The sequence below is a fragment of the Labrus mixtus genome, chromosome 13, assembly GCF_963584025.1.
Source record: "Labrus mixtus chromosome 13, fLabMix1.1, whole genome shotgun sequence".
Taxonomy (NCBI): domain Eukaryota; kingdom Metazoa; phylum Chordata; class Actinopteri; order Labriformes; family Labridae; genus Labrus; species Labrus mixtus.
In genome coordinates, this window is record NC_083624.1 from 27,057,246 (window position 1) to 27,084,364 (window position 27,119).

At 39.8% G+C, this 27,119-nt stretch overlaps 1 protein-coding gene across 9 annotated transcripts in view; it reads right to left on the minus strand.

Annotated features, from left to right (window-relative positions):
• Nucleotides 1-27,119, minus strand: part of LOC132987450 (dedicator of cytokinesis protein 9-like) — an 80,506-nt gene that overhangs the window by 35,705 nt on the left and 17,682 nt on the right. For 7 of the 9 annotated variants that reach the window (XR_009675616.1, XM_061054528.1, XM_061054526.1 and 4 more), the window contains exons 2-4: nt 9,279-9,395; nt 3,032-3,121; nt 332-414 (exon numbers count right to left, since the gene is read on the minus strand). Coding sequence is in view for 8 of the 9 variants with exons in the window: in XM_061054528.1 (XP_060910511.1) it covers nt 332-414; nt 3,032-3,121; nt 9,279-9,395 (290 nt within the window). In the remaining variant the exon portion in view is untranslated. Of the gene's footprint in view, nt 1-331; nt 415-3,031; nt 3,122-9,278; nt 9,396-13,864; nt 14,131-27,119 lie in introns of those variants that run through there. The other 2 variants (XM_061054525.1, XM_061054532.1) reach the window with 2 other exon arrangements.

Genomic DNA, 27,119 nt, shown 5'->3' on the forward strand with positions numbered 1-27,119 from the left:
TGCAGTCGGGAGTTATGTAGAACGGTGTCAAAAGGAAACACTCTTTTGTTTTGGGGGAAATAAGAATCATTTGCACGCTGCGTTTCCTTGTCATTGAGTCAAAACAACATTCTGTCAAAGGAAAAACAAAAAGATGATAGTTTGTCTAGCAGACATGAAAACACAAAAAAATGTGTTTGACAGTTCTTTAGTTTAAAACCTCTGGCATTCATATATTATGTGCAATTACTGTTGTAGTATGTGTTCTTACTTGCCCCGTCATAAGAATGTGTTGGCACAGCAGCACATTACCTCTGAAGAACCGTGTTGAGGTTTTTAACCACACACTTACTTTGGAAGCTGTCGAAAGTCTCCAGAATAGTCCTCGTACTTGTAGTTGACGACATGCCAGTCAGACTTGTAGGTCTTAATGCACTGTTATGAAAATGGAAACACATCAACAAAGACAACTATTACAGCATCTACATATTACAGTTAACAAATACACAATATGCACTAGACATATATACACATACACATATATGTTATAAAGGAGTGTTGTAAGGTTTTGTGAGAAAATGAATCAAAATCACAAAGTTTTTATAAATGTCGAGATGAGTCACAGCTGAAAGCAAAAGATTTTACACAAAATTTTGCTTGAAGTTATTAAGAGAGACAAGGTGCTATTATTGTTAAAGGTTGTGATATGTAGAATTTTTGGACTGAAATATCTAATTTAATAAAAATTAACTAAACCTATGATGTATATTTTGTTGTTGTTGTTGAGTACTTACATTAGCTCAAATATTTCCAACAGTTATCAAAGTCAAAGAAATCCTTCATTTTATAGTTAAGAATCGGGGGTGGGGTTGGAGAGAATCACTCCCATGATTCCCCGCCAGCCTCAATGTCATATCTTGTGGTTTTGATTGAGAGCCCCCTGGTGGCTGAAATTACATACTGTGGGTTTGAAGTTATAGAAATGTGCCTACTTCCAAATAATAATAAAACATTTTTTTTTCTATTTTTGCACTTGTTTGTTCACTCAAAGAAGGAATAAAAGCAACAAACAAAAAATGCAGTTATATTTTGGGCCGTTTTTGCTCTTAATTGGACAGAACGGCTAAAGATGGACAGGGACTGTTGGAAGGAGCGAGTGAGGGGCGACATGCAGCAAATGGCCGAGGTCCAATTTGACCTGCTGTGGTTGTAACGAGGACTTTTGCCTCTACAGGGAAAGGCAATCGTTCCATCTGTAGTTCACCGACATAAACACACCTGACATTACAGCAATATGGCGACTAAAACCAGTAGTGTTAGTAAGTTTAGAGATTTGACAAACAAAATAGTTTTCTTGGGGCATCAATGTTTTCCTGGGTTAATGAACAGTGACGCATTCTGGCCAGAGGGTGAGGGTTTAAACTTTAAACTTCAATCTATCAAATTATGTGTGTGTTAAGCTAGGCGTGGCTAATGTAGCATCTAGCTCAGATGAGTAGCGGTTAAAAAAATAAAAAATCAGTTATATAGTTACAGTTACATATCAAACAAACACTGACAATGCCTTTGAGTGTTATCAAAGCAGAAAGAAAGTGGAGTGAAAAAGAAACTTATCCACATGGTTAGACACTTCGGAGAAATGAAGTACTGAATTATCCTGATGAATAATACAAAATGATACAGTTGTTTTTTTATGAATCACCACACAATTGTTGTTTTGAGCATCAGTTCAAGCCCACATGCAGTGAATTCTTTGGGGAAAAAAAGGGAGTGCATGGTGAGTGTTCACACTCCACCTCGGTCCAACCACCCACCAGTACAAACTGGAAGGGAGTGTTTCTGTATCAGCCTTCGCTTGGAAACGAGACATCTGTTCATTGTTAGAACCAGTGCACTGGTATCTATACTGCAGAGATACGTGCCGTTTACAAGAAAAATCTCCTACAAGGAGAAGAGATGCAACCTGAGCAGGAGAGTGATCGGAAACAGAGAGGCACAGCTGTCCTGATGATGTCACACAACACTTGACCGGGAGTTTTTGTATCTTTATGACTTCTGACAAGGCTCTCTGAACACTGAGCTTTTGACCTGGAAGGTGAACTGTCGGCAGCCAGTTGGTGCCTGGCTTCAAAAGACAGTAGGAGTAGTGTGCAGGGCCGGGTGAGGACGGCTGGAGGAAAATACATTTCTCAGCTTGTTGCCATAAATCAGAATTTCATCAGAAATTGTTCTGACTTTTGGTATTTTTTTTACTGCAGCCAATCCCAATTAAACATAACCATATCTTAACCATTTGATGACAGATTAATCAAAACTCAGCTCAAAATAAACTAACTCTAACAGAAAATAAGCAGAGGTTTGATAAACTTGTGGAGAGAAGAAAATGATTGCTCTTTATCATTCCTTCTTCTCTGGGTATAAATAGAACGGAGGACATTTGGTCCAGCTGCCTCCAGTAATTTTCAGTAATGAGCACAGATACCATTTATGCAGCAGCTTTGAGGAGCTACTTAAAGTAAGATAAATGTTACAATTAGCCTGATACATGAAATAAAGATGTTATCTAATCTGCTGTGATTGGGTTGTGTACTTTGCTGCCAATATTAGGTCACAAATTGGGTAATGAGTCAAATTAGTGCCACTACTCTGCAGCTCTGTGGTTTATGTGCAGGTGGTTTACTTTCCTAACCTGCCACTAAACCTTTTATAGGAAACTTTTCACTCATAGACATTCATTTCTTTAACATTTTATTATGGAATATATATTTGTTGCTGAATGTTTTGGCAATGTTCTTACATCCTTTGTTCTTTTGTTTTTTGTGTTCGACTAGTCCAAATGTTTTTTCTCATAATTTAAAAGATTATTGTGATTAAACCTTTAGTTTTTACCTTAGAGCAATGTTTTCATTGAATTGTTCTAGCAGGAAATATATATATTATGAATCTATACAAAAGGAACAAAAATGACCTTTTTCAAGAAAAGAACTGCGTGTTGCTCAAAGTGAGAAACTGATTGAGAACATTTGTTTTCAGGGGCTTGAGGTCAGTTTACCTCCTGGACAAACAGACTCTGGGCCTCCCTCTCTGCATTGTCAGGCACTGTAGGGTGGATTGTTCTCCCCTGCCGCCTCAAAGTAGAAATCTGAAAGCAAAGCAATGGTGAACTCAAAAAGAGAAACAGAACAAACATGAAACATTGTAAAAGTGAAAATGAAATGAAATGTTGAAAGACATTGCTCACACGGGATAACCTCAACACAGTTTTTACAGTTTGTGGTCTCAGCTGGAAACAGTTGCTCTTTGGAGTTCTTTTAAATATTTGTCTATGTTTGCGGGAGGATTGATGTCTTTGTGAGGGTTCAAAGGGGCAGTAAGTGAAGGAGGCAGGATGCTTGTTACTGTCCAGCTCCAGGCCTCACAGACACACCCTGAGCCTGGCTCTCTGCCAGGCGCTCCTCTAATGCTTCATTTCTTTAATGAGCACCAGGTCAACACTGTATTGCAGACAAGCAGAATATCCACAGCAGAACTCAAATCAAAGCTCTAATCAGGGCTGGACGATGTGACAAAAAACGTTAACACGCTAAAGAATTTAATATCAGTCAATATCGATAACTATCACGATAAATGTCAAATCATTGTGAAAGTTAAAGATGGTAAAATGTGGTTTAAGTTATTCTTCATTGTCAGACTATGACAAACTATACTTGAACAGAGGAACATTTCACAGTCATCAGCACAGTGCACGGTGCTGGAACACACTGTAACAATTGGTGCTTGCTGAGGGTCCATTAACACTCTGTTGGGACGTTTGGTCATTTTCTGCTCTCTGTGTGTTTTAACCTGTGATATTGTTTCAAATGGTGGAAAAGGTTTGTGGTGTTGCCCATTTTAGCCTCTAGTCTTCTGGTGTAATTATAGGTTTAAATCTATCAAACATGTGTTATATTCATATTGAGGAAAATTATATTGCAATAATTTAATATATCGTGATAATTATCGTTATTGTTTTATCACCCAGGCCTGTAGCTCAAAGTAAAAGCTTTAAATGGTATTTATACTGGACAAAGTGTCCACAGCCATGCTAGCTGATCTGTAAGATGGTACTCTGAATCTAAGGTGAATGTTAACATGTGAGCATGCCCAAAATGACAACGATAGCAAGCTAAAGCTCCCCTCAGGGACACAGTTTATCATCATCACTGACCTCTGAACACAAAGTACAGCTGAGCCTGATGGGAATATGCAGTTATACAGTCGTAAACCAGAGAATTAATAGTTGTACATTTAGACCTGATAATGGCACTAAACTAAATGTGGGAGTGTAAAACAATGACAGTTGAAGAGAGATAAGAGATTCAAAAAAAGTGTTTTGTAATGCAAACATTTATTGTTGTGTTGTTAAAGTCAGGGTTTAAAGAGGCTGACTGTTGACGTCACGCTGCTCGTTTGGCTGGAGGGTTGACTTTAAAGTGGAAAACTTTCTGAGTGGTTCCTCATAGGAAAGTTATATTATAAAGTTAATTAAGCATATCTTGTCACATTCACCTGTGTGCAAAATATCTCTGTAGCTTTCTTTGATAATGAATCATTGTGAGGTCATCCATTTGAGCATCTACCTCAGGAGGCTGATAGTCAGAGACTTGTTTAAAATCATAAATCAACACAAGAAGAAACTTCACATTTGACTCGTATGCTCCAGAATGAAGATATCAGGAAGTTGATGTGTGGCTACCAAACTCCTAGAAACATAATTTTGATGTTTGAAAAAAAAAAAAAATTGGCAAAAAAATGAAACAATGTTAACATTAAGTGTTTTAAGACAGTTAGTCTATTTTACACTCCTGTAACAACCAGTGGGTTAGTCTGATCTTTGTGGAAGATGAAGCGCTATTCAAACTTGCCCAGAGTATAATCCTGCTACGTGCAACAACGTGATCACTCTGATGTCTTGTCAGGAGGATTAGTTGTGATATTTAAAAATAAAAAGCTTCTGACCACACATAATCCCTGGGAGCAGGAGCGATATAAATAATGTTCAGCTGACTGAGTTGAATGAAAACAAGTGACTGCTAGCTTTGAGCAGGTCAAATGATTTCCAGCTCCGAGTGTAAAGAAGAGCACCTTTTCTATGTGCTGGAGGAAGACAAAGGCGGGATTGTCTTTTCCCAACACATTTCATAGATATGAAAAGTGTTTTGAGTTGACATGTGTTCCAGGTCATTAGTTCACAGTTCCTTTTGACTGTAGATGGGGTCAGATTTAAATGATTTGAACACAAAGTGTATAAACATTTTCTGGAGAACAATAATATTAGTCAAGTTTTAATCTCATCCGACAAATCTTCTATGACATTCATATTTCCAAAAATATATAACATTATCCAATTTAGTCCAATGATCATTTAAAAAGAAGTTGATTAACTAAATATGTATTTTTTTCAAATGTCTACCTTTATTAATAGGAATACTCAAATAAAATATTTCCCATAAGATAGAAGATATTGTTTAAGATCATTCTAGCTGCAGTCTTGTTTCTCCACTTCAGAATGACACCAAAATGTGACACTTTCCTCTTTCCATTTTCCCTCACTCTTCCTCTGAGTCCGACCTTGAATTTAACCGAGCTTCAGCCGTGTAAACGACAAATTCCATGGCGAGCTCGTATTTGTTAACCTGAGGTTCCACTTCCTTTCTGCTAGCCAGGTTTCCTGCAGGCAAGATGAGAATCTTTGCGCTCCAAGCAGCAGAAATAAACAAGGGAATGGAGGTGAGAGGTAGCCGGGAAGTGGGAAACAGGAAACATTTAATTGGGCTCCGAGTCGCCAGAGATAACCTCCATTTTCTTTGGTGAAATAAATCCGTATTTAGCAACGGACATCGCTGCACTACATCTCCATCAATATTATGCTTGGAAAATGATGCCTTTCTTCCTCAACTTAACCATAACAAAGTGAGCCACATCCTTGCATGCCTGACACTTTTGTTCATCAAAAGAAAAAGAAAAAAAGGACACAATCCCGTAAACACCATCCTTCTGCCCACAAACAGTCAAACCATGTGGCTGAGTGTCGTCCCAAACAAATACAGCATTTACAGCAGTTTGAAGAATGTTGGCTTCAAACAACAGTACCAAGATTTATTATCAAATCATTCAGTCCTTTAAAAAAAGATTCAACTGAGTTAAAGAGTTAGCCTTAGCACTTAGCAGGGAGTGACTAACTAGCCCTAAAATATAATAATCAATTTTTGGAAGTTATGAATCGATTTAAATCTCTGAAGATAAGAATCTCAATTTTTTCAAAAAACATTTTTTTACCCCCCACCTCTATCTGGTAGTAAATGGATCAAAAAGAATACCTCCTAGCGGTAATAGAGTCAAGTTTTAAAGGATCAGCTAAGTTAATTCAGCTCCTGGGAAACACAAATACTTGGAAAAAATGTATGACAATCTCTCTTACAGACCAAGGTGGTGCACCATGTACAGTGCCATAACACTAGCATTGCCACATTTTATTTTACTTTTTGTTATCAGCTTTTAGAATGTACATTTTCTGTAAAAAAAAAAAAGATCTTTGGTCATAGAGCCATTAACAGGTCATGGATGTTGGAAGATGTCGAGAGGCAAATTAAAACTTTGCTGTTGGTGTTTTCGACGAACAAACATTTAAAGAACTGTGGCATGTGTTGTTTCTGTAAAGAGGTTGACGTAAAGGGAAGATAATATTTTCAGAAGACTATAGGCCTATTGGTAATCCTCAACGATTTTCCGGGGGACCTGTACAGATCTACCCTAAGCCAACAGATTCAGGATCAAAAGCAGATGGAGATGATATAAACACTGGCTTGAAATTGACCGGCACCAACAAATGACTTTTGATTTGCCAATTGGGAATCAGATAAAATATCCACCTGGTAGTTCTTTCTATTACTGAAGAGCAGCCAAAAACCTTTATACAAAAATAACAACACACACAGTTGTTTTTGACCTTGATTCTCCCCTAACCAGCACTGTGGACTTAGCCGTGTCTCTGTGCATTTTGAGGTTACTATATGAACACACACTGGAGCAGATTAAACCTCACTTAAACAAGAGTCTGGGGAAGTCGAAACAGATGTTTGGTTCAATCACTGTGCCTCCAGTGTTTTTTTTCTCTCTCAGTCAGAATCACCTGTTAGACCCTGACAACGTACGGTTTGTGTGTAAAGCTGGTGTGTTGTGTTCATGGCAGCAGGCTGAGGAGGGTGATACAAGAGAAGTCGAAGTCAAGGTTGCCCGACTGTCACTGAACACCCAGCTGCCAGGCCTTTGTAAACTATATAACCCCCTGGCTTTAAAAAGAGCCAAACCCAGAGTTAGAAACAGTTATTTTTACCACCACAACTTTTATTCATCAAAGTTTTAACATTACACTAAAAGTAAATTATTCAAAGAGTTTTGGCATTACAAACACCAATTTAATGTTTAACCAGCAATCTGGCCAAGGTAAGTGATCTGGTTTGGAGGAAAAAAAGCAGTTTTACACATTTTGCTTTCACCTTTTGAATACTAATTCTAATTCACTAATGAATATAAGTTTTAAAATGTAAACTGTGCTCAAATGAAAAGATCATTTCCAATAACTGTAAAACTGTATAATGCCAGAATCACTCAAATAATTAAAAAATGGGCAAAAAAATATAATGCATTGTAGCACGCATGTGAAAGGTCAGATTGGGTTGATTTTTATCTGGTGGCATTATATTTGCTTTGATATACACTGAAACTGCATGTATTGAGGTTAAGAATTTGATTCAAGAGTACCCTCAAACTTTTAGGTACAACTTGTATTTCTTGTAAATATTCAAAAGAAATGTTTTTTTGGTAAGTATTGGTTTTTGGCAATTTTTCTGTTGCCTACTTTTATTTGTGATAGCACATGCAAAAAAGATCCTTAGCTGCAACATATATCAGAAATGTTTGTGTTCTTGGTTAGTACCTCCAACTGCATGAACATATATCCACATCTTGTTTTAAAAGATGTGTGATGGGGCTAGAATACTGGAATGATGCAGCACTTTTTCCCCTGTTGAAAGCACATTCTGAGCTCTTTCAACCTTTTAATATGGGCATTGTGGCTTCTGTGTTTTTTATACATTTATTAGGAATTTGACATCCACAAGTCCTGTGGTTGAAGTTTTTTGGAAATCTCTGAGTTCCTCGATTTCTTATATGGAAAATCAATCAGAGTGACATGAAGAATTGCCCGAGGTTTATTGGTTATGGTGCAGAAAGTTAGAGAAGCATATTGAAGTGAATCTTTAACAATTTCATACAGCTATGAAACAATAAATACTGTAATCATTTTATTCAACATTTGATACAGTATCTAAATCACTAAAATCATCCTTATATCTACTTCTTATTCTCCACAGTAAGCACTCAGACAAACAAAGTCAACACTGTAAGGAATACTGACTCTCACTGCCTTCGAGAGCTAGAACAATAAAAGTCCAGACTCTATAAAATTTCCACTGGAGCGTGAGACGGAGTGACAGGGTCAGATGTGATGATATACTCATGTCTCACTGCTGGTAAGGACATCTTTCAAAGAAGTCTCATTTCCTGAAGTACCAGCGCAGAGCCAGATTTCCACTCTAGATTTTCCATCCTCAGCAGCGTGGAAACGTGTGAGGGAGCGTACGTCCTGTACAATGTGGCTGGAGATAACACTTGCCCTGTCACAACACTGGAGGCAGAATGAGCCAATTAAACAGATGGCCCCTGACCCATCACTTGCTACAGCATGGAGGGATGTAAACAGAGAGAAAGCCTGTGTGAAAGACCCCACCCAGTACTCACAACAATGGCCACACCCGGACCAGAGAAAAAGACAACAAATAAAAACCACACAAGTGGGTGGGAAAATAATGATGTTGGACGGTTAAAGAATGCAAGTTTTGTCCTTATATGGAAATTGAGCAAATTCTCAGAAACACTTGTTAATGACTGATAGTACAATCAATAAAGCTTTGACGTTTCTTTGCATATAATTACATGAATTCAAGTGCCTTTCCACAACCATATAAGTAGCCCCAATGAAAACAAAATCCTGAGTCTAGCAGTGTTATTATCCGTCCCTCAGCTTTATATCACCACATACTCTGAATTATTCCAATCATAAACTCTTTTTCCTTGCCCATTACATCACAGCTCCTATCCTCTCAGCAAGCTCTTATTGTGGTGCTGCTTTTGGGATTGTTTTTCTAATGTGACACATTTTGTCCAGCAGAAATGCAGGAAACAAGTGCTAAACTCACCTCAAAGTCCTCCAGGGGGAACTGCAGCATTTCTCTGAGGACATCACTGAGGATTTGTGTCTTCCTCTGCACCAGCACATTTTCATAGTCCAGCGGCTCGATCACCTTCAGTTTCACCTGCAGGACACAGACGAAGCACTCCGTTAGTGGGACATTTGATCTCAGTTCACAAACACCAGTTGAAATGAAATATCATTTGAGCACTGTATTTTTTGGTAGCATTACATGCCTTTATAAACTAGATATCAGGATAATAATTAAAATAGCAGTAGAAAGATAAATAACAATATATAACAAAAACTTGGACACAATCTGGTTATGTCATGGATCATGGGTCGCTGTATCGTTTTAACTGACTCTGCAGAGAGTCAGGCACCATTTGAGTGCTAAACATTTTTTAAGTCCGCACACAATCATATAAAATCCACCAATTCAGTGTGAAGTGAGCGTTCATGTACATATGGAAACACATTTATTCCTAAGAATATGCTAATATCCTAGTTGTGGAAGTATACACTAAAGCCTGGCTCACACTGCAGGATAATCGGGCCGATTTGAGCTCCGATTCTTCCTTCCCGACAATCGCAGGGTCGCTCCCGATTCAAGGCTGCTCGGACCCGATTATCTGTTCAGATTATCTTGTAGTGTGAGCGGTACAAAGATCCAATCTTAACATCCCCGATCTGCCTGGCGATCGTCTGGGACGCCCCGATTTTTTACAAACATGTTTGATATTTAGAATTTAAAATCTTGATGTTTACGTCATTAAAGGGTCCGGCAGAAGTTGTGTGTGACTACAATATAATCATGAGAGACAATGGGGACTGTAGTCATGGCGACCAGCGGCAGGACGCGTTTTTTTTTGTTTTCTTTTCTGTACAGTTCATCAGTGCAGCACTTTTCTGAAACTTGTATCCATATATCTATGATTGTATCTACTTTCCTCTATCCTACAACAACTTCCACTTCCTTCTCTTTCACCAACCACCGTCCTTTGTTTTTTTCAAATGAAACTTTATTAACAATTGTCAACGCACCGTCCCGATTTCACTCGTACAGTGTGAGCTCTCCGGCCTAGCCCGACAATCGGGTCGTATAGTGTGAGCACGTACATATTAAGGTCTGGTCGGGTGTCGTAAACGATTCAGTCGCACAGTGTGAGCTGACATGACACCCCGACTTTTATACAATCGGGGAAAAATCGTAGTATGAGCCAGGCTTTAGACCAAATTAGGCTATAAATGAATATGCTTTTACTTGGAGTAAAAACGGAGAGGATTTTAAATAAATAATGTAACTACCACCATTATTTAACCAGCTATGTAGAGTACAAGGAACTGCATTGCAATGCAAAGCAATGTTGTATATGGCCAACCTCTGATGCCTACGTCTAATTTTATATATCTGTAATAAGGTTGTAAAAAAAAAAAGTTGTCCAAAATCCCGTACATAAAGCCTACAACTGTGAGCAGGAACAGGATGGTGCTGTAGAATGTACTGTGAGGGTGAGTGATCTGTTCTGTTACAGTACATCGGGCTTTAGCAACTCATGCTACCTGTTAGTTACACTGCCATAAGTCTATCAGGGCTCCATCTGCCCAGAGAAATGCATCAGCTTCAGCAGAGGGAAGGTCTGATGAGCTTATCTCTCCGTGAGAGCACGACATGTAAGTCAAAGAAACAAGGAATACACACCTCATACACTTCATGTCAGTAACAACCACTACGTAGAACACAATTATCCTCCACAGCACGAGACAACAGGACCTCCATCATCGTACATTTAAATGAATCATTGGATGTATTGTAGCTGACTCTGAGGAGCAGATGTGATAATTATGGATTCATGTTGCATTGTGATGTATGGTCTCCACAATACTGAAGTATTGACCCACTAAACTCTAGTTGCCGTAGCTAGAGAGAGAGAGAGAGAGAGAGAGAGAGAGAGAGAGAGAGAGAGAGAGAGAGAGAGCTTATGCACTGCTAAGACGCAGTAGCCATTAGATGGAGAGCAAGCTGTCAACACTTCCAGCTGATGGGACGGGAGGATAAACCTCACTGAAAGACAGACAGCAGAGCGCAAAACGAAGAGTGACACATCGGCAGACTGCAGGGCTGAGCGACAACACCGGTCACATGGTGCCTTCACATCTGGGACTGATCATGCTAGCATGATCTCAGAGGGAGAGTCATGGATATCGACCTGCTTAAATACATGTTGCTAGCAACCTTGTTAATAACAAAGAACAGCTCGGAGTGAGGACAGAGAGGGGCAGGACCTTGTGTCAGTTTCAAGGACAAGGAGGCGATAGCAGATCAGAGACGGTGCCAACATGTCTGCCAGCTTAAGCAGGTTATGACATTATCAGTCCGCATTTTCTTCACAGCTACTGTTTGCAATTTAGTGCAGTCAAACTACAAAAAACATGGCTTTCCACTAATAGTCAACAATTCTTAGCAGGACCAATAGCATAGCGAGACATAAAACTTTACAAACAGTGCCTCTAAATGAGTGTACCGGGTTCATCATTTTTAACTGGGAGTCAAACAGAGTTCTCCTACTCCCCAAAACTAACAGACTAGGGCAGTGCTTCCCGAAGTGCGGGCCGAAATATCACAATGATGCTGATTTACCATGAGTCAACCCTTTAAGTGATTAGTAAGGCGTGTCATGACTATTCATGGACATAATGTTTAGTAAACCTTTGTGTCTATCTTGCCATAATATCATTTTGTAATGTCCAATAATTTACCCTAACTGAAAGTTATAGCTGTAGTCATAAAAAAATTTTTATAACGGGCCCCAGAGTAATTTTGTATTTCAAAGCGGGCCGCGGCAGTCTGAAGTTCGGACAAGGCTGCTCTAGGTGATTCAAACATGTAAAAACACTAAATAAAGTTGTTTTGTGTAACAGAATCTGTGTTTCTCGAATTCTCCTTTTAAGCTGTAACAAGACTTTAGGAGGAAGCTGCTAGCTTACGTGCTGCTAGCTAGATTATTGTTGACAAGGTTTCATTCAAGGAAACAGAATGATCTACTGAGGTCTTCTCCTCCCCCCAAAAAACAAACCAGGTATTATATTATAACATCCTTAAAGGTAAAACATAAGACTCATCTATGCTGATAGGAGTTTTGTTTGTTCTGAACTGAGATTTGTATTAACCAGACAAATCTATTGCAACTGACAATGTTCTGAGTCAAGGACAGCCCCGACGTTATCTCTCTACAAGGAGAAAGAAAAAGGCAGTGTGACTGATGCACTGATTTTTGTAAGCAAGACAGGTGAGTCAGGAAGGAATTAAGAAATGGATGAGATAAGATGTGTGCATGTGTCTTTGTCTCTCCAGGAACTGACTTGGAATCTCTAAAATCTCTTAATCTCTACACAAAGACTAGACAGTGAATGTAGAGATACCACTGGATACAAATGTCAAGGAGAAAGGAAAGTGAATTAACAAACACCATCATCCAGGGGAGTCTGCTTCAGAGGTTGAAAGAGTTAATATTGGTCTTCAGGTCGCTCACCACCCTCACACAAAACAAAAGTCACTTTTTTCTCTTCTTTTCTCTTTCACCTTTTTAAATGAAGCTGAAACTTAAAAGTTTCCACCCTTCTATCACAGAGATGTTTTCTACTTCCTAAGAATGATGGATTTTCCAACACCTCCTTCTTGTTGCTGACTTTTGTTTTCCTTCGAACCCCTCTGGGCTCTTCCCCACTGCTTTGTCAGTGGGTCGACCACACAGTCCACTCAGCACCGAGTGAGAAATGTATACAAGTAAGAGCTCTGCCATTCTCTCTACCCACAGTTCTGACCATATTCAACATACCTATTCCAAACTTTGTACTGAAATTATTGTCACTCTAGCAGCTCTTAGAAACATCACTTGTTAAGTTTCTGACTTCTATCTCCTTTATTCCTCAAAGTGAACACTTTTAAGTAAAGGTCATAGCCAGGGTTTAAGTCAACAAACAGTGAATCCTGGAGAGTGTACAGCAGAAACGTATGAGACATCTCATCCACTCCCTCTCCACAGTGATCTAACAGCTGTTTAGCTGCAGCACCCACTCCTCCCATCACTGCACCCTCACACAGCAATGAACAATGGTGCTGTGTAGTACCCCTCTGCTTACTGCCACTTCTACCGCTGAGTGTTTAGATGACTCTGACAGATCCTACCACTACATACATACATTCACAGCAAAGCAGGAAGTTATTACAGGCTTGACTTTTGAGCCTAATTAAACTTTTTACAAGCCAAGGTCATCTTTAAGAATAAACCTTAGAAACTGTGCCCTGTTTTTCTCCAGCTAGTGAAGTGCTGGTAAAGTTACACTTTTCTCAATGCTCATGCTAACACTGGAAATTTGTAATGTGAGTTGACAATGTTTTGTTAAATGAAAGAGATGACAAAAGTGGACCTGCACTGATGCTCACATGACACCTGCTTCGGGACTTTATGACTGTTGTTAGCCTTTACAGCCCTGAACACTATACAAACCTATTTTAAGGTCGGCTCAGTTTGACAAGCCAACAAACAAAAAGTCTTATTTGTCTTTATGAAAAGTCCTAGAAAGACTTACCACCACCTGTGGCACTGGGTCTGCCTCAGTCTCAGCTGCAGCAGTGCTCTTGTACTGCTGCGGACCCTCAATGACCAGCTCCTTCTTTGGAGCTTTACCAGCCCGTCCTTGCATTGTCAACAAGGGTGGTATAAAATCTCCAAGCTAGATCCCAAACAGAGGTGGACAGCCAGCATATCCGATGAGAAAAAAACACAAAGGTGCTGGAGAAAATATTTGGGAAGCTTCTCCTCATAGACTTGTTCTTACTCCCTCCCTTCTAAGACTGCTCTGTTTCTGAAAGCAGCGGACTCACACCCAGGCTGAGGCGATGGCCCCTCCCACACTCAGCTGTGCAGCCTGGGGGAGTTAAACACCCTAACACACACAGAGCCCCCCCCACACACACACACACAGTGAAGTTATCTGACCCCAAACTATCCACCTGCACAGTGACACAGAGTTGACAAAGCCAAACAAAAGAAACACATTCCTCAAGAATTACAGTCTGGTCAGGGACTGTCCACGCCTTGTGTGGGACAGCTGAAATAAGAGCTTTATGAAGAGGACAGAATGAGACAACAATGGGGCACTTGAATTGCATGCTCGCCGCCACAATGTTCAAAGAAACTCTGAAGCATATGCAGAACAATCTCAGTATATGGGGCAGGAAAAACCAGTCAGCTACAGTGATTCAGGCAGGATTTCACACATAGACACCACACATAAGCTGCCAGACTGAGCTCATCAGAATTTAACGACAACATGCACAAATCTTGACCCACATTAGCTGCTAAAGACTAAAGAGTAGAAATGTCAACTATCCCTGAATCCACAGTGCAGTATATCAATTAGTGATGTGACAGGAAAACACAAGTCTCAGTAGGTTTTATTACTGGCATAGTTCCCCTGTATGACTGAGTCACAGGTAACTTTAGATAATCACACAGAGCTACGATCTGGAACCAGCTTCTGTCTTAATGCTTGTTGATGCAACTGCTTGAGGGGCATTCCAGCACTGCGCAGCCCCACTCAACCCACCTAGGAGAGGGCCCGACCTAAAGATTCCTCAGAGGGCCACAGCAGGGGAGGATGTTATCTTTTCACGCCTGCATCCGAGCTTAAGGCAAGGGGGGGTAGTGATCAGCTCTACAGCTGCTCACTGTCACATGACCCTATCAACCCCCCCCCCCCCCCCTCCCCATCTCCTTACAAATCCCCATCTTATGGGCCGCTGGGATACATGAAAATATTCATAACACATGAAACATCAAGAAACTTTGCTTTTGATTTGGCAAAAGGTGGATGTGAAGTATTTTCAAAATCAGGACAGGCGTGTGTGGCATATTTGTGCTTGACTGGAGACCAATGGTTGTAAGCTTTTCACAGTAAGTGATTGAGTCCGCTAATAACTCTAGCTTTACATGTGGACAGCACTACAAATTGCAAACTTTTTTATAATGGACTGTTTAATGAAAAGATACTGTGTTAAACGAAGCAAATAACTAGCTAAGATGCAACAGTAATTAGCTGAACTGAAGCTTTAAGAGTAACAGTTGACGTAGGTGAGGGTGCCTGGTTTTAAGCTAGCTTTATTTGAACTCCATGACAGCTAGCTACTGGTTAAAACCTGTATGTGCAGTACTGCTATCTTACCCAAAAACAGGTTGAAATCAATATAAGGTCAGTATCTACCTCCAGTAGAAGTTTGGCATCAAAGACTGGATGTGTTCAGATTAGCCCAGATTAGCCCAGATTAGCTTGATGTATTAAAGAACAGGGGGAACAGGTAGCACAAGCTTTAAACGACTCTAGAGTAGTTTTTTTTTGTACAAAACAACATGAGTCAGTTTGGCTATTCTCTAATGTTAGCTATTTCCTTACCACAGCACAACAGCAGGGCTTGTTACTACATGCAGCACGTCAAAACTGCTGTCCTCAAACTGAAGTTGCTAGACCTGTGAGACTTCTTATTTGAATTTTGAAGGAGTCTTCAAAGGGGAAGTATGAAGTGCAACAAGAGTCACACGATGGAAACCAAACCTGGGAGGTTTATTGAACTGGACCCTCAACAATAAGCATCCATAATGCCTCCAAAGTTTCACCTTACCCTTGAATTAACCCAACCTCAGCCCTACCCCACAACTCAGTTATATGGGCTATATGAAGACAAAAACAGACCTTGAAATAAGATCGGGTCATTCCCCTCTGGTGCGTAAACTTCCCTCAGGCAGGGATGTGGATCAGCAGTACTTGATATATACTGGGATTGTATTGGTTTTAAAGGGGATATAAGCTAAGTTGCATATTGGAGTAAGCTCCAAATCAGTGTCATCATGGGGGCATACCAGCACTCAAAGGGGGTTCATGGGCAACAGAGTCAGTCATCAAACACTTCATTTATCAGCTATAGAAATATTACACAATTACAGTGAAATGTTCAAAAGTAAACCTTATGTAGGCTATGATCAGGTTTTTCCCCTCAAAAATTCCAAGTTTGTCTTGATAAAGAAAAAATCTTATGGTGATTTCAACTTTTCTAAAAATATTTTTTTCATAGCAAGTTTATCATAAGAAGAATTCCAGTTTGGATACTCATTACCTCCCCTTCTCTAACCACAACCCCCAAGGCCAGTGTTATCAGACATCTCGGAAAAACTTGTTTACAAATCACACTCTCTGATTTATGGTTAAACACTGATTCATGGACACCAAATATAAACCAAAATGTAATCCATTCTGCCCAGCTAGACTCTGCACTTGATTTTGAACTATCCACTCAGCTTGTGTAAAACAAAGGCCTACAGGCTACAAAAATAAAGCACTGGTATCCGAGGGCATTTCCTTGTAGTTAATTGTGCTTAGAAAGTAATGCAACATTACAAGACCAGATGTTTAACTTTGATCTGTGATTTATACCTACAGAAAAGGAGATAAGTGACATCAAAAGGTACTGCTTTTATACACTGCACCCCATAAAGAACTGAGCACTTAATCGTGGCACAATACTCACATTAGTTTGTTTTTTTAAAGCTATGTAGTAAAATAAAATTCAGACCATGCAATGTTTGCAGATTTATCCACTGAAATAAACACAGATGTATTTCTTTGGGAGCAAGTTGGCATTCTGGTCTGAGCAGGAAGGCACACTTTGCCCTTTTAGTGGCAGAACAAACACTTCTGTTAAGCAACAAAAGGGCTCAAACGGCCAACAGCTAACCAACAGGATGTTGTATAAAAAGTCTATTCTGCTCAAATGCACCTAAATATGCCCTGTAGACACTGTGTAGAATGATGATTTTTTTAGGTACCACAAAAATGATTGTTGTATTTCTCAACGTACAATGCAACAAACTATGGGAGAAGTGGGCAGTGATTCAGAGGCACCAGTAAGGCAGAATTATTATTTTTTTTTTTAGATAAGTTAAAAGACATAAAATACTTTTAATACTTCATCGCTTCTCTCAAACCAAACTGGGTGGAGAGACTAACAAAATAATTAATTGAAGTTCTCTATGCCACATAAGCTTGCACAATAATACAATTATTAATTTATTTCAAAACAATTACACATAATACCAACCAATTACATTGTCGTTATGGCAAATCTGGTCAGAACCACAGAGTGCAGAGTGCAGTAAAGTTCCTCTATTGTCTCCTCTTCATATGTTTGCCTGTGAGATGATTTCAAGACTTTCATGTAACCTTTCTGTGTCGTCATTGTGCATTTAAACGTTTAGCTGCTTCTCTTTTCTCAACACAACATAATTAAGGTTAGTTATATTACCAACATTTATCAAGTTATTATCTACAGACTGTGCAGGACTACGACCAGCTTTCTTCATTACATAACGAGGGCTTGATGCAATCACATAAAGCAGTCAAAGCAAAACAGGGTGTAACCAGGAATGTAACAAAAACACAACCCACCCACCCCTTGCCGCCTCGCTAGAGCAGCAGGACCAGGAGCCTCTGTCCTGCAGCCTGATAACAGTCCATCCCCCAGGAGAGTAGTGTACTGCTGAAAATGAGATTTTAACGTTGAGGTGATAATGACACGACAGCCTCTGTTAGTCCCATCACTGTAGTAGGATGTGAGATACAATGGCAGCAAGAATAACAGGAAATATTCATGAGGCAAAGATCATGCAACAGTGCTAGAGAATAAAAGTGTCCATTAACTGTACAGCAGTTTAGTGCCTTAGCTTCAGTGATCAGTTTGAGCTTTAATGTGAATAACAGTGTTAGATATGAATGTGTGGCAAATTCAAACTGCTATGGCCAGAAAACCTTTAAGTACATGAGCCTGAGTGCTGGTAACTATAAAGGTCCCATCGGTATCGGTCAGCAAGTGTGGAACACAAACACACATACACATACACACACAGACACACACACGCATCAATACTGTGACGTCTGCAGCCCTTTTAGGACGTCAGGATGGCTGAAATTGTTTAAAGGAGGAAGCAATCACAAATAACAACAAAGCTGGAGTCAAGCCAAATGTTCTGTTGTGTTACTGTAGATCCATTAAGCTAAGACATAACAGATGTATGGAGGAGGGTGGTGCTGAGGTTGTCAATGTCCCCATTAATGTTATTGTAAACATGTTGGGTGTGTTACATTAAAAATGTTCCAACTTCAGAGAAATATCAAAAAGGATCCCAAGGATTCCATTAATTAATTTAAGATCATATTACTTATATGTTTATTTATTTGTTAATTCAAAATCACATTTTAACTTCAATACTGTAAAGAGAGGCTTACCAATCAAGAAGAAGTTGTAATGCCCAAGCAGAAACTTGAATCATGAGCATTGCACATTGTAATGAATGGAGGAGGGATGTAATTCAATCTGTTAAATGGATGGTAAAAGATTAAATCTGAAAATAGTTTCAATTTGCTGACATGCAGACACACAGTTCCATTAACTCCCTAAAAGATAAACATAGAATCATTGACTCATTAGGAATGATTCAGTGATAGTAAAAATCCATCACAAATCAAATTTAGAAACTTTCTCCCAAACATCTTGGAATAAAAGGTAATTTTATCTGTGACCTGGCTGACATCCCTTTCTTTCCCTGTAACCACATTCCTACGATAAAAATAACAAGACACCTCAGCGCTTCAGTACAGCGTTAAAGCAACCTCAAACATTTAAGGTGGAAAGTCACATCACAGTTCCCCCACTCACGGCATGATTGTGGGTGTTAATTAAATTAAATACATTTATAAAGGTTGGAGTTGGCTGTTGGTGTCTCGGGTACTTCCTCCTTTGAGAAGTTGCTTGACATCTCAGGCGTCTGTGTTGTTGGTGCCTTTTGGAGAATTATGTGACCTGCTGTGAGGTGAGGTACTGCCCAAGGTGAGGCTCCCTATTTATTTTACTGGAAAAGTCCTGTCAAATGGTATTATAAGTGGTATGAAGTACTGTTGTTAAATGTCTTATTGTCCACCTATTGGATAGTTTTAGGATTGACTGCTTTCCTCCTCTTGTCTCCCAACTCTACCTTCTCTTCCAAATAAGGTCATTTTTCTTCTACCAAAAAACAATGTGGCAACATCCTACATCCTGAACTGGTGGCTTCACAATGGCAGTCCAAGATCCAAAGCATACTTACATAATGCCTTTATACACTTTTTTACATTCATTCTGTGATTACAACAGCAAACACCTTTCTGTATGAGGCCATGACAAATCAGTGACTTTTTATTGTCGTAGGCTTATCCCCTCCTGAGGAGCATTTGATGCAAGTTTCCATAAGGAAGGAAAGGGCGGAGCTTTTGTAATCTGCATGTGAAATAACAGAGCAGAAAAAAAGCCCTTTAATTACTTTTCCATACAGGGTTTGGATCCAACTCATAGAGAGCTTTGTATGTGAGTGAGTTCATGTGGGTGTATACCCCACCATATTAACCTGTCACCTGTTTTTTAAATTCCTTAAATAATGTGCGGCTGCAACGAAAACAAATGCATGGCAAATTCATACTGATTCTGTAACAGTATAATATTTGTGTCCTGGTCTGTGAATTCCCAGTGCCCGACATGTAGAGAAACACCGGGAGCTCCACATACACACACACTCAGACATGCACACACACATACACAGCGCTGTTCTCCTCCGCTGGTTCTGACGATCCTGTAACGCCTCCAATACAACCTCCAAAATCAATACAGATGGGGGGATCACATGGAAGGCCAAACATCACAGGGACGTAAATATCGCGCCTTTCACAGCAGTGAAAGTCACAATTAGTCACATAATTCTACCGTATTCTCCCCTTATATTTAACAAATACACAGCTAAGAAAACTAACGCAAAATTAACTGTTGAAAAGAAACAAATATTTTAGCCAACATTTAAGCTAATAAAGTTAGCCACTAAAGTCAATAGACTTAAAATACATCTAACTGACATATATATTTAAATGATAAAGATTTGTTATAATTATTTTTACTTAATAAAATATTTACATATATATAACAAACCAGATTAGTAATGAATGTCTCTTTTTTTCAGTTAAATCTCGTCAGCTCTGATGGCCATTTGTAGGTTTTACATCCTTACATTTGAACTTTGACAAAGACGTGTTAAGCACATCACATACCCTGCTCTCGTTGAAGTATTGATATGTGTGAGCCTGCTAAATGCTGACAGGGGATTAATTGACCCCGCCTGGATAATAAGACAATCCCTGAGCCAGGAGAAGCAACCATGCCCTTGACCTAATTCCCCTCTCTCAGCTGCGACCACTGTCACTATGCTGCTGTCTGCTGGGAATCTGATGAACCAGCAACGGAAAGAAACATCACACACAGACACACACACACACAGCAGTAAGTAAACACACACAAGAGGGGCAAGACAAGCTGGTACGGAGCAGCAGAAGCCCTGCCAAGCCCGCTGGTTCACAGATGAAGAGCTGTGATTGATTTCCAGCAGACACAGAGCTCACTGTCCCCCCCACCCCCCACCCCTCTCCCACATCCCTCCCCACATCCCTCCCCACAGAGGCTTTAACCCATGCAGCGCTTAGTGAGAGGCAAGATGTGCAGCCCTCCTACTGCCCTACATTTCAAACTGTTAACACTCGTGCATATACACAGGGCTGAAACCAGAATAATGATTATTTATAGTTCTGTGTCTGCATCTGTAATCTGTGAAACTGCTTCAGCAGGTGTCATTTTCTGTCAATATAGCATGCAACCTGCAATTGTTCGTTATTTCTTTTTTTTTTTTTAACTGGAGTCATTTATTATTTAGTCTTGCATTTTGCTGTCTTATTAAGGAATATCAGGTAGAAAGAAAGGGTAGCACAGCCTGTACATATTCTAGAATTATTACCTTAATCATTTAATATGTTAATCCCCTGCATTTTACCATCTTCTTATCGTAGACAATTTAGAAGAGATGCAGCATTAATAATTCGTAAACATGTAATATAATGTCCTACTTAGAGGTAGAAAATGTAAATTTTTTTGATGAGCAAGCAAGAAAAACAAAGGGTAAAACAATTCCTGCTTCCAGCTTCTGAAATATGAGGATTTTCTGCTTTTTACGGCTTAATATAAATTTGCCAATGGCTATAAATTAATCTCATCAGTACTTCATGATCCAGGAGCATGAAGACACTGTACATTCCTCCAGATGAGCCTTAAAATCATTTGTATGTCATTACAGGGGTCTCACTTAAAAACTCTTTTATATTGTGTATTTCAGGTAGGAAACAAAAAAGGTGATTATATGTTGCTAAAGTAATTCATCAAGGCAAAGTGTTGAACTTTATCTGTTTAGCTTGATCTCAAATATGATTTTAAAAAATCAGTTTTTATATTTATAAAAAAAACAACGTTTGGGTTTTGACTGACGATCTGACAAAAACATCGAGAGGTTGTACCTGTGGTAGGTAGATTTACTTTCATCTGAAATTTCAGACAAAATTATGAAAACTTTAATGATAAATATAAAAGATGACTGTATGGAAATAAGCGTCCACGTCAGCTCTAATAATATGATATTGTTTTGTCCATTTAACAGTAATGATTAGTACTTTGCCAGTACGCACAAACCCACACGTGCACACACACATGTACACACACCTTCAGCACTCTCGGTGTTGGCAAAGCACGCGACTCTCTCCTGCTCAGCGCTCGCTCAGCCTCAGATGGCCCGATGGGCTCAGCTGCTCCCTTACAGATGTAGCCACTACAGTTCCTCTCTAAGACTGTTCGCAGCCCGTCAAACACAACCGTGCTGGTGGTGCACCCCATCCCTCCAGCTCCACACAGGCATCAGTCAGGAGAGCCAGGCAGTGACCCAGTTTCCTTGATTGTCCCCTACTCCTCGCTGGTCCATGATGTGGCTCCGACCTGCAAATCCTCAGCTTCTGACCCAGGGAGAGAGCGCTGGAGTCCAAGCAAAGCAAATAGGATCCAGAGAGGAGAGCCAAATAAAGAAATCAGGAGAGTGAATTAATGCACGCTCAAAAAAAAAAAAAAGAGTCTCACTCCTGGCTTCCCCAGTCTGTGCTTGCAGGAATACCTCAGTCAGCAGACGAGATACAGTGAGAGAGTGAGTTAGTGAGGTAGAGCAGAGAGCGGAGAGAGGGATAGGGGGGGATGAAGGATGCTGTTAGAGCTCTGCTGCTGCTTCAACCAATGCTGAGCTAGAATGCAGCACAAGCTTGTGTGTGCATCTGCCTCACTTGCTCATTCTCCTCTAAGCCATGATGTGCTTTTTCTAATCCTTTTCCCATTTTTCCATTTTTATTCAGATCCACATTTGCATTCTGTAGATTTAGCTTCACACAAGTTACTGAATTAATCCCTTTAATTTTCACTCCACAAAATGAGACTCCTTCGGGGAGCAGGATGAATTTTTGTGAAATAAATGGGTTACGCTGAATGCAGTAGTATATCCAGAGGGAGAGTCTGATTCCATGGTCAGGCAAACAGCAATATGGCTGAATGCTTATTTAGTTCAGATGAGAAACAGGGTAGTGGATGAATCATGATGAAGGGATGGCGTGTAATATGGAAAGTCAGCAGCTTGTATTCCAATCAAAAATGAATAAGATTATAATAATTTGTAAGGAAGAATACAGAACAGCATACGTCATATAACAAATGAAATACACTAAAAAAGCATTACATAAAAAAATAATCATAACTCAAATGTTTTAATCCCAGTGATCTGACTCAAGCCTCAAAGACATCACTGTTTACAAAACACAGCAAGAACATGGGAGGATTTGAACCTTATGAGTCAAGACATCAAATGGAGTTGACTTTTCCTACAAAAGATTAGCTGCTGCCTGATCGCATGCTGCCACTTCTGCCAAGTACACAGATATACTTGGAGTGAAATGACAAATTCTAATCATAAATACCAGGGAACGAGTCATCCTTTGATTAAAATGTCTCAGGACAGCGAGCACGAAGACAAAATATATCAAAGCTAAAAAAAAAAAACATTTTCTTGTTAAAAGCTGAAACTACAAATGAAGCTGGATAAATTAATCTGCAGGTTATTGATTAAGTATGCTGAACCTCACTTTTATAAAAACACTCAAGTTTCATATTCTCCTCAGTACAAGAACATATTAAATACAAATACAAGATGAACATGCCGTCTACAAAACAATGGAAACAGGGTCATATTTATCATGGTTTACTTTTCTCAGTCCCTTTTCCACCTGCAAGTCACACACTCCAAAACCTCTTAAGACCTCACTGGGAACTGTAAAAAAAAAAAAAAAGAAAAAAAAAAAGGTACTTGTCACAGTGTCACGCACATGATGTAGCTTCTGAAATAGTGTAAGTCCCACATGCAGCAGTCATGCCAACCTGCATAACTCTGGTGTACAAGCATCTGCCTGGAAACTTCCTTTTGGCAATTAATAAAAATAAAAAACAGTACATAAAAGGTGCTGATGGACCTGCTTGTATGCAGACACATAAACTCTTGCATGCATCTTTGGGGAAAGTGAAGTGCTGCCTTACATCATGCTGTTGCTCACACACACTCCAGACTGCTGCTGTGTTAATATTTCAGTAGTGCTTGACACACTGAACTACATTCGACTGTACGAGGGCGAGATGAGCTGCAGAGGGAAGCAGCTGTAGAAGAGAGGATTCAGTCAGAGAGAGAGTGAGAAAGGAAGACACGGGATTGGGGGAGGGACAACACCACTTTGATTACGCCTATTGATCTGTTGGGAAGCGCATTTCCTCTTCAGTTTATCCCTTTTCTCACATCTACAGTCGTCTACAGCACCCTGATGCAGCAAAGAGGGATTTAAGGCTTACTATATAGAATAACAAGAAGCAATCAGCTGTAAAACCCATCAAACTGCAAAGTCATAAATCCCCCTTTTTGAGGCTATACAGGCATTCTGCATAGACAGAATTTCTTAACTCTTTCTTTCTCAAACACTGAGCGATGATTACTTGAATAATGACATCTGAAACAAGCAGCTGTCAATTATTGCTGCTGTTCATTATCAAGTGGGGTAAATGGGCAATGATTAACAGCTACAGGCGGACATTGTTTGAAGTGTGACAGCTGGTCATCATACATCTTTTGACCTGAGGACACAGATTCTTCTTTTGCATGTCAGGACATGTCTGTGTCATTAGCCTCTGACTTTACTGCTTCCAGGGTTTTGTTTTCTTTGGTAAGTTGGTCATTAAATTTGCAACAGTGCATGTAATAAAAGTCAAGGGGGCTAAAATGTAGCCATATATATTGCTGGGTAATCCAACTGGGTGGTCAAATTGGTCAAACAAAAACATGCTACGTTTTTTTTTTTTTGACAACCAAATAAAAATGAGGCCTCTGGCTGAGTGACATTTGTGAGTCATGACTTTGGGCTATAATTAGTCTACTACTCTATGAAATGCTTAATCAGATGGACTCCTGTTAGATCTGTGTTTTTCGAAAAAGGACAGGTCACTCCATTATTTTCTGTTTCTCATCATGTAAAAAGAAATCCTCTCAAAAAAGGGCACAATGCAATGCCAACAGAAATAATTGGATGCCCCCAGGTTTGCTTGAATGAGTTTGTGTGCTGTACTGTATTCTGCAACAGGCTTTCAGCATGCTGCTGGTGATAAATTATTAAAACCCGACAGAGGATTGCTGAGTCATTAGGTGATGTAGACTTTCATTCAGCTGCCCTCCTGTCATGCATCTGTCTGCAAAACACCTCTGCACATTAAGAGCTGCTAGAAAAGTACAAAGATCCTTTACCCTGGAAACAGATTTTATATTTATTGACTGTGGCACAAACACTACTTAAGCACAATCAATATAGTACATAACATATTATTTACTTTGTGACACATTCCAGTGCACAGCTTCAGTACATCTATACTGTGCATGTCTATAGCTGATAAAATGTTCAGTAGCCCCCCTGCAGTTCACAGTAAGACTGTGTCAGCCGCACTAAATCTTGAGTTGGAGCTCCAGTGGAGGAGCTCCAGTGAGAGTGGTAGGGTTTTTTGTGTGTGCTGAGGCTCAGTATGGGTCTATCTGAGGATGTTCCAGTATGAACTCCCTCTGTGGGAAGTGGGAGCTCTGCTACACTGCTCTGCTAAAACCTTGGGCAGCTGCAGAGGAGATAAGAGCTGATCTGACTCAGTGCTGGGTGTGTGGGGCTGCATGGATTACTGCTGCTGCTGTTATTGTTGGGGCTTCCCTTTCTGCAGTGGGCTACTCCACCTGGCACGGCCCTCAAATGTATCCTACGCTACACCTAATACATTTGCTGAATGTAAATATCTTCACATTAAATAATACAATTTGTATTCTTTTTATGGTTCCAACGGTTCCTAGAACTATGAAACAGTTCCTGTGGTCCGAAAACGTGTTTAGGCTTTTGCAGGTCATAAAGAGACATCAGTATTAAATTGAGACTGTTTCATAACCAGTTTGAAAACCCTCATGAACACTTATGAGATCATCCATTCACAAAATAGTTGCTGTAGTTTTCATCATTTTCAAAAGTGCATTTGATAATAAAGGAGTAATCTTAAAAGGTACAAACATTATTAAATGGGTTAACAATCATTTGTTATATACAGTAATTGTCTCTGGATATAAAGTTCTTTGTTCGGTTTTGCTCTCAAATCCACTTGGACTACAAGCCTAGAGAGGGTAATGTAGTTCACTTTATAGTATGTGTCGGTGCAGCCTTTTATTATTTATCTGACACTGAAAGTTAAGCGACTGTTTCCCCTTCTTCACCTGAAGTCACCGGCTACAGTGACAACATCTGCTGCACATGGACACTACCTCTGGCCTGCTGTGACCCCAGAGCAACACCACTCACACTAACACAGCAATGTCAAGCTGTTAGCAGCTAGAGGTGGACGGAGCTGAATAACAACATCAAAGCAGCACATGTGGACAGAGAAGAGTCAAAGTTGAGTTTTGCCTTTCACACTAAGAGGTGGACAGTTCTTCACACAACAAACAGAGGAATGTCTCTGATTGATTTAGAGGAGTAAGAGGGGAGTTAAGGAGAAGTTGGCATCTCATCAGAGGAGCCTTTTCTAGGATGAAGGTCAAGTCTACAGTGGCCATGTTTCCATACCCAGGGTCTGTAGAGGGGCTCGAAAGGGAGAAGTGTGTGTGTGTGTGTTGGACCATAGTGACATCAGCCATATTTCCAGCAGTAATGGGTAGATAAAGTAGGCTGCCTCCCAGCTGGAGCACTCCAGGGACTCCAAAAAGGAAGTGGCTGCTTCCTGCTGATGTGTGTGGGTAAACGCTGTCATAACAAAGCCATCCCTGGATGCCCACTGTCCTTCAAACTCAATCTAAACTTTAGTTTTTGGGAATTCTTTGATGCAAGTAAGGCTGGCCTCCTCGAATGTTCAACAACATCAATGGAAGAAGTCAAATTTTATTGTTAAGTGTCACACAGCTAGAAGAACTCTCAAGAGGCTTTTAAAGATATTAGGGGTGAAGCTTTCTTTTTCAGATTTACTTTTATTGCAGTAAATTCATATTTCAGTTCAATGACCTATACTATCCATTGTGTTGACTTGCATTTGCAACCCTCCCCAATATTTTATGAGTGTCCTATAAAGAATACAATACCCAAAAGACAAACTGCATCCAACAAGTTCACAGAAAAACACAAAAGAAGAAAAAGAAAAAAAGAAAAAGGGAGAACTCTTCGTTTCTGTCAGTATGCATCAACTCATTCACATTCATGAGTTTGCATGCCTAAATTGATGCTTTCTAAGGTCATTTTTTTATGTCTG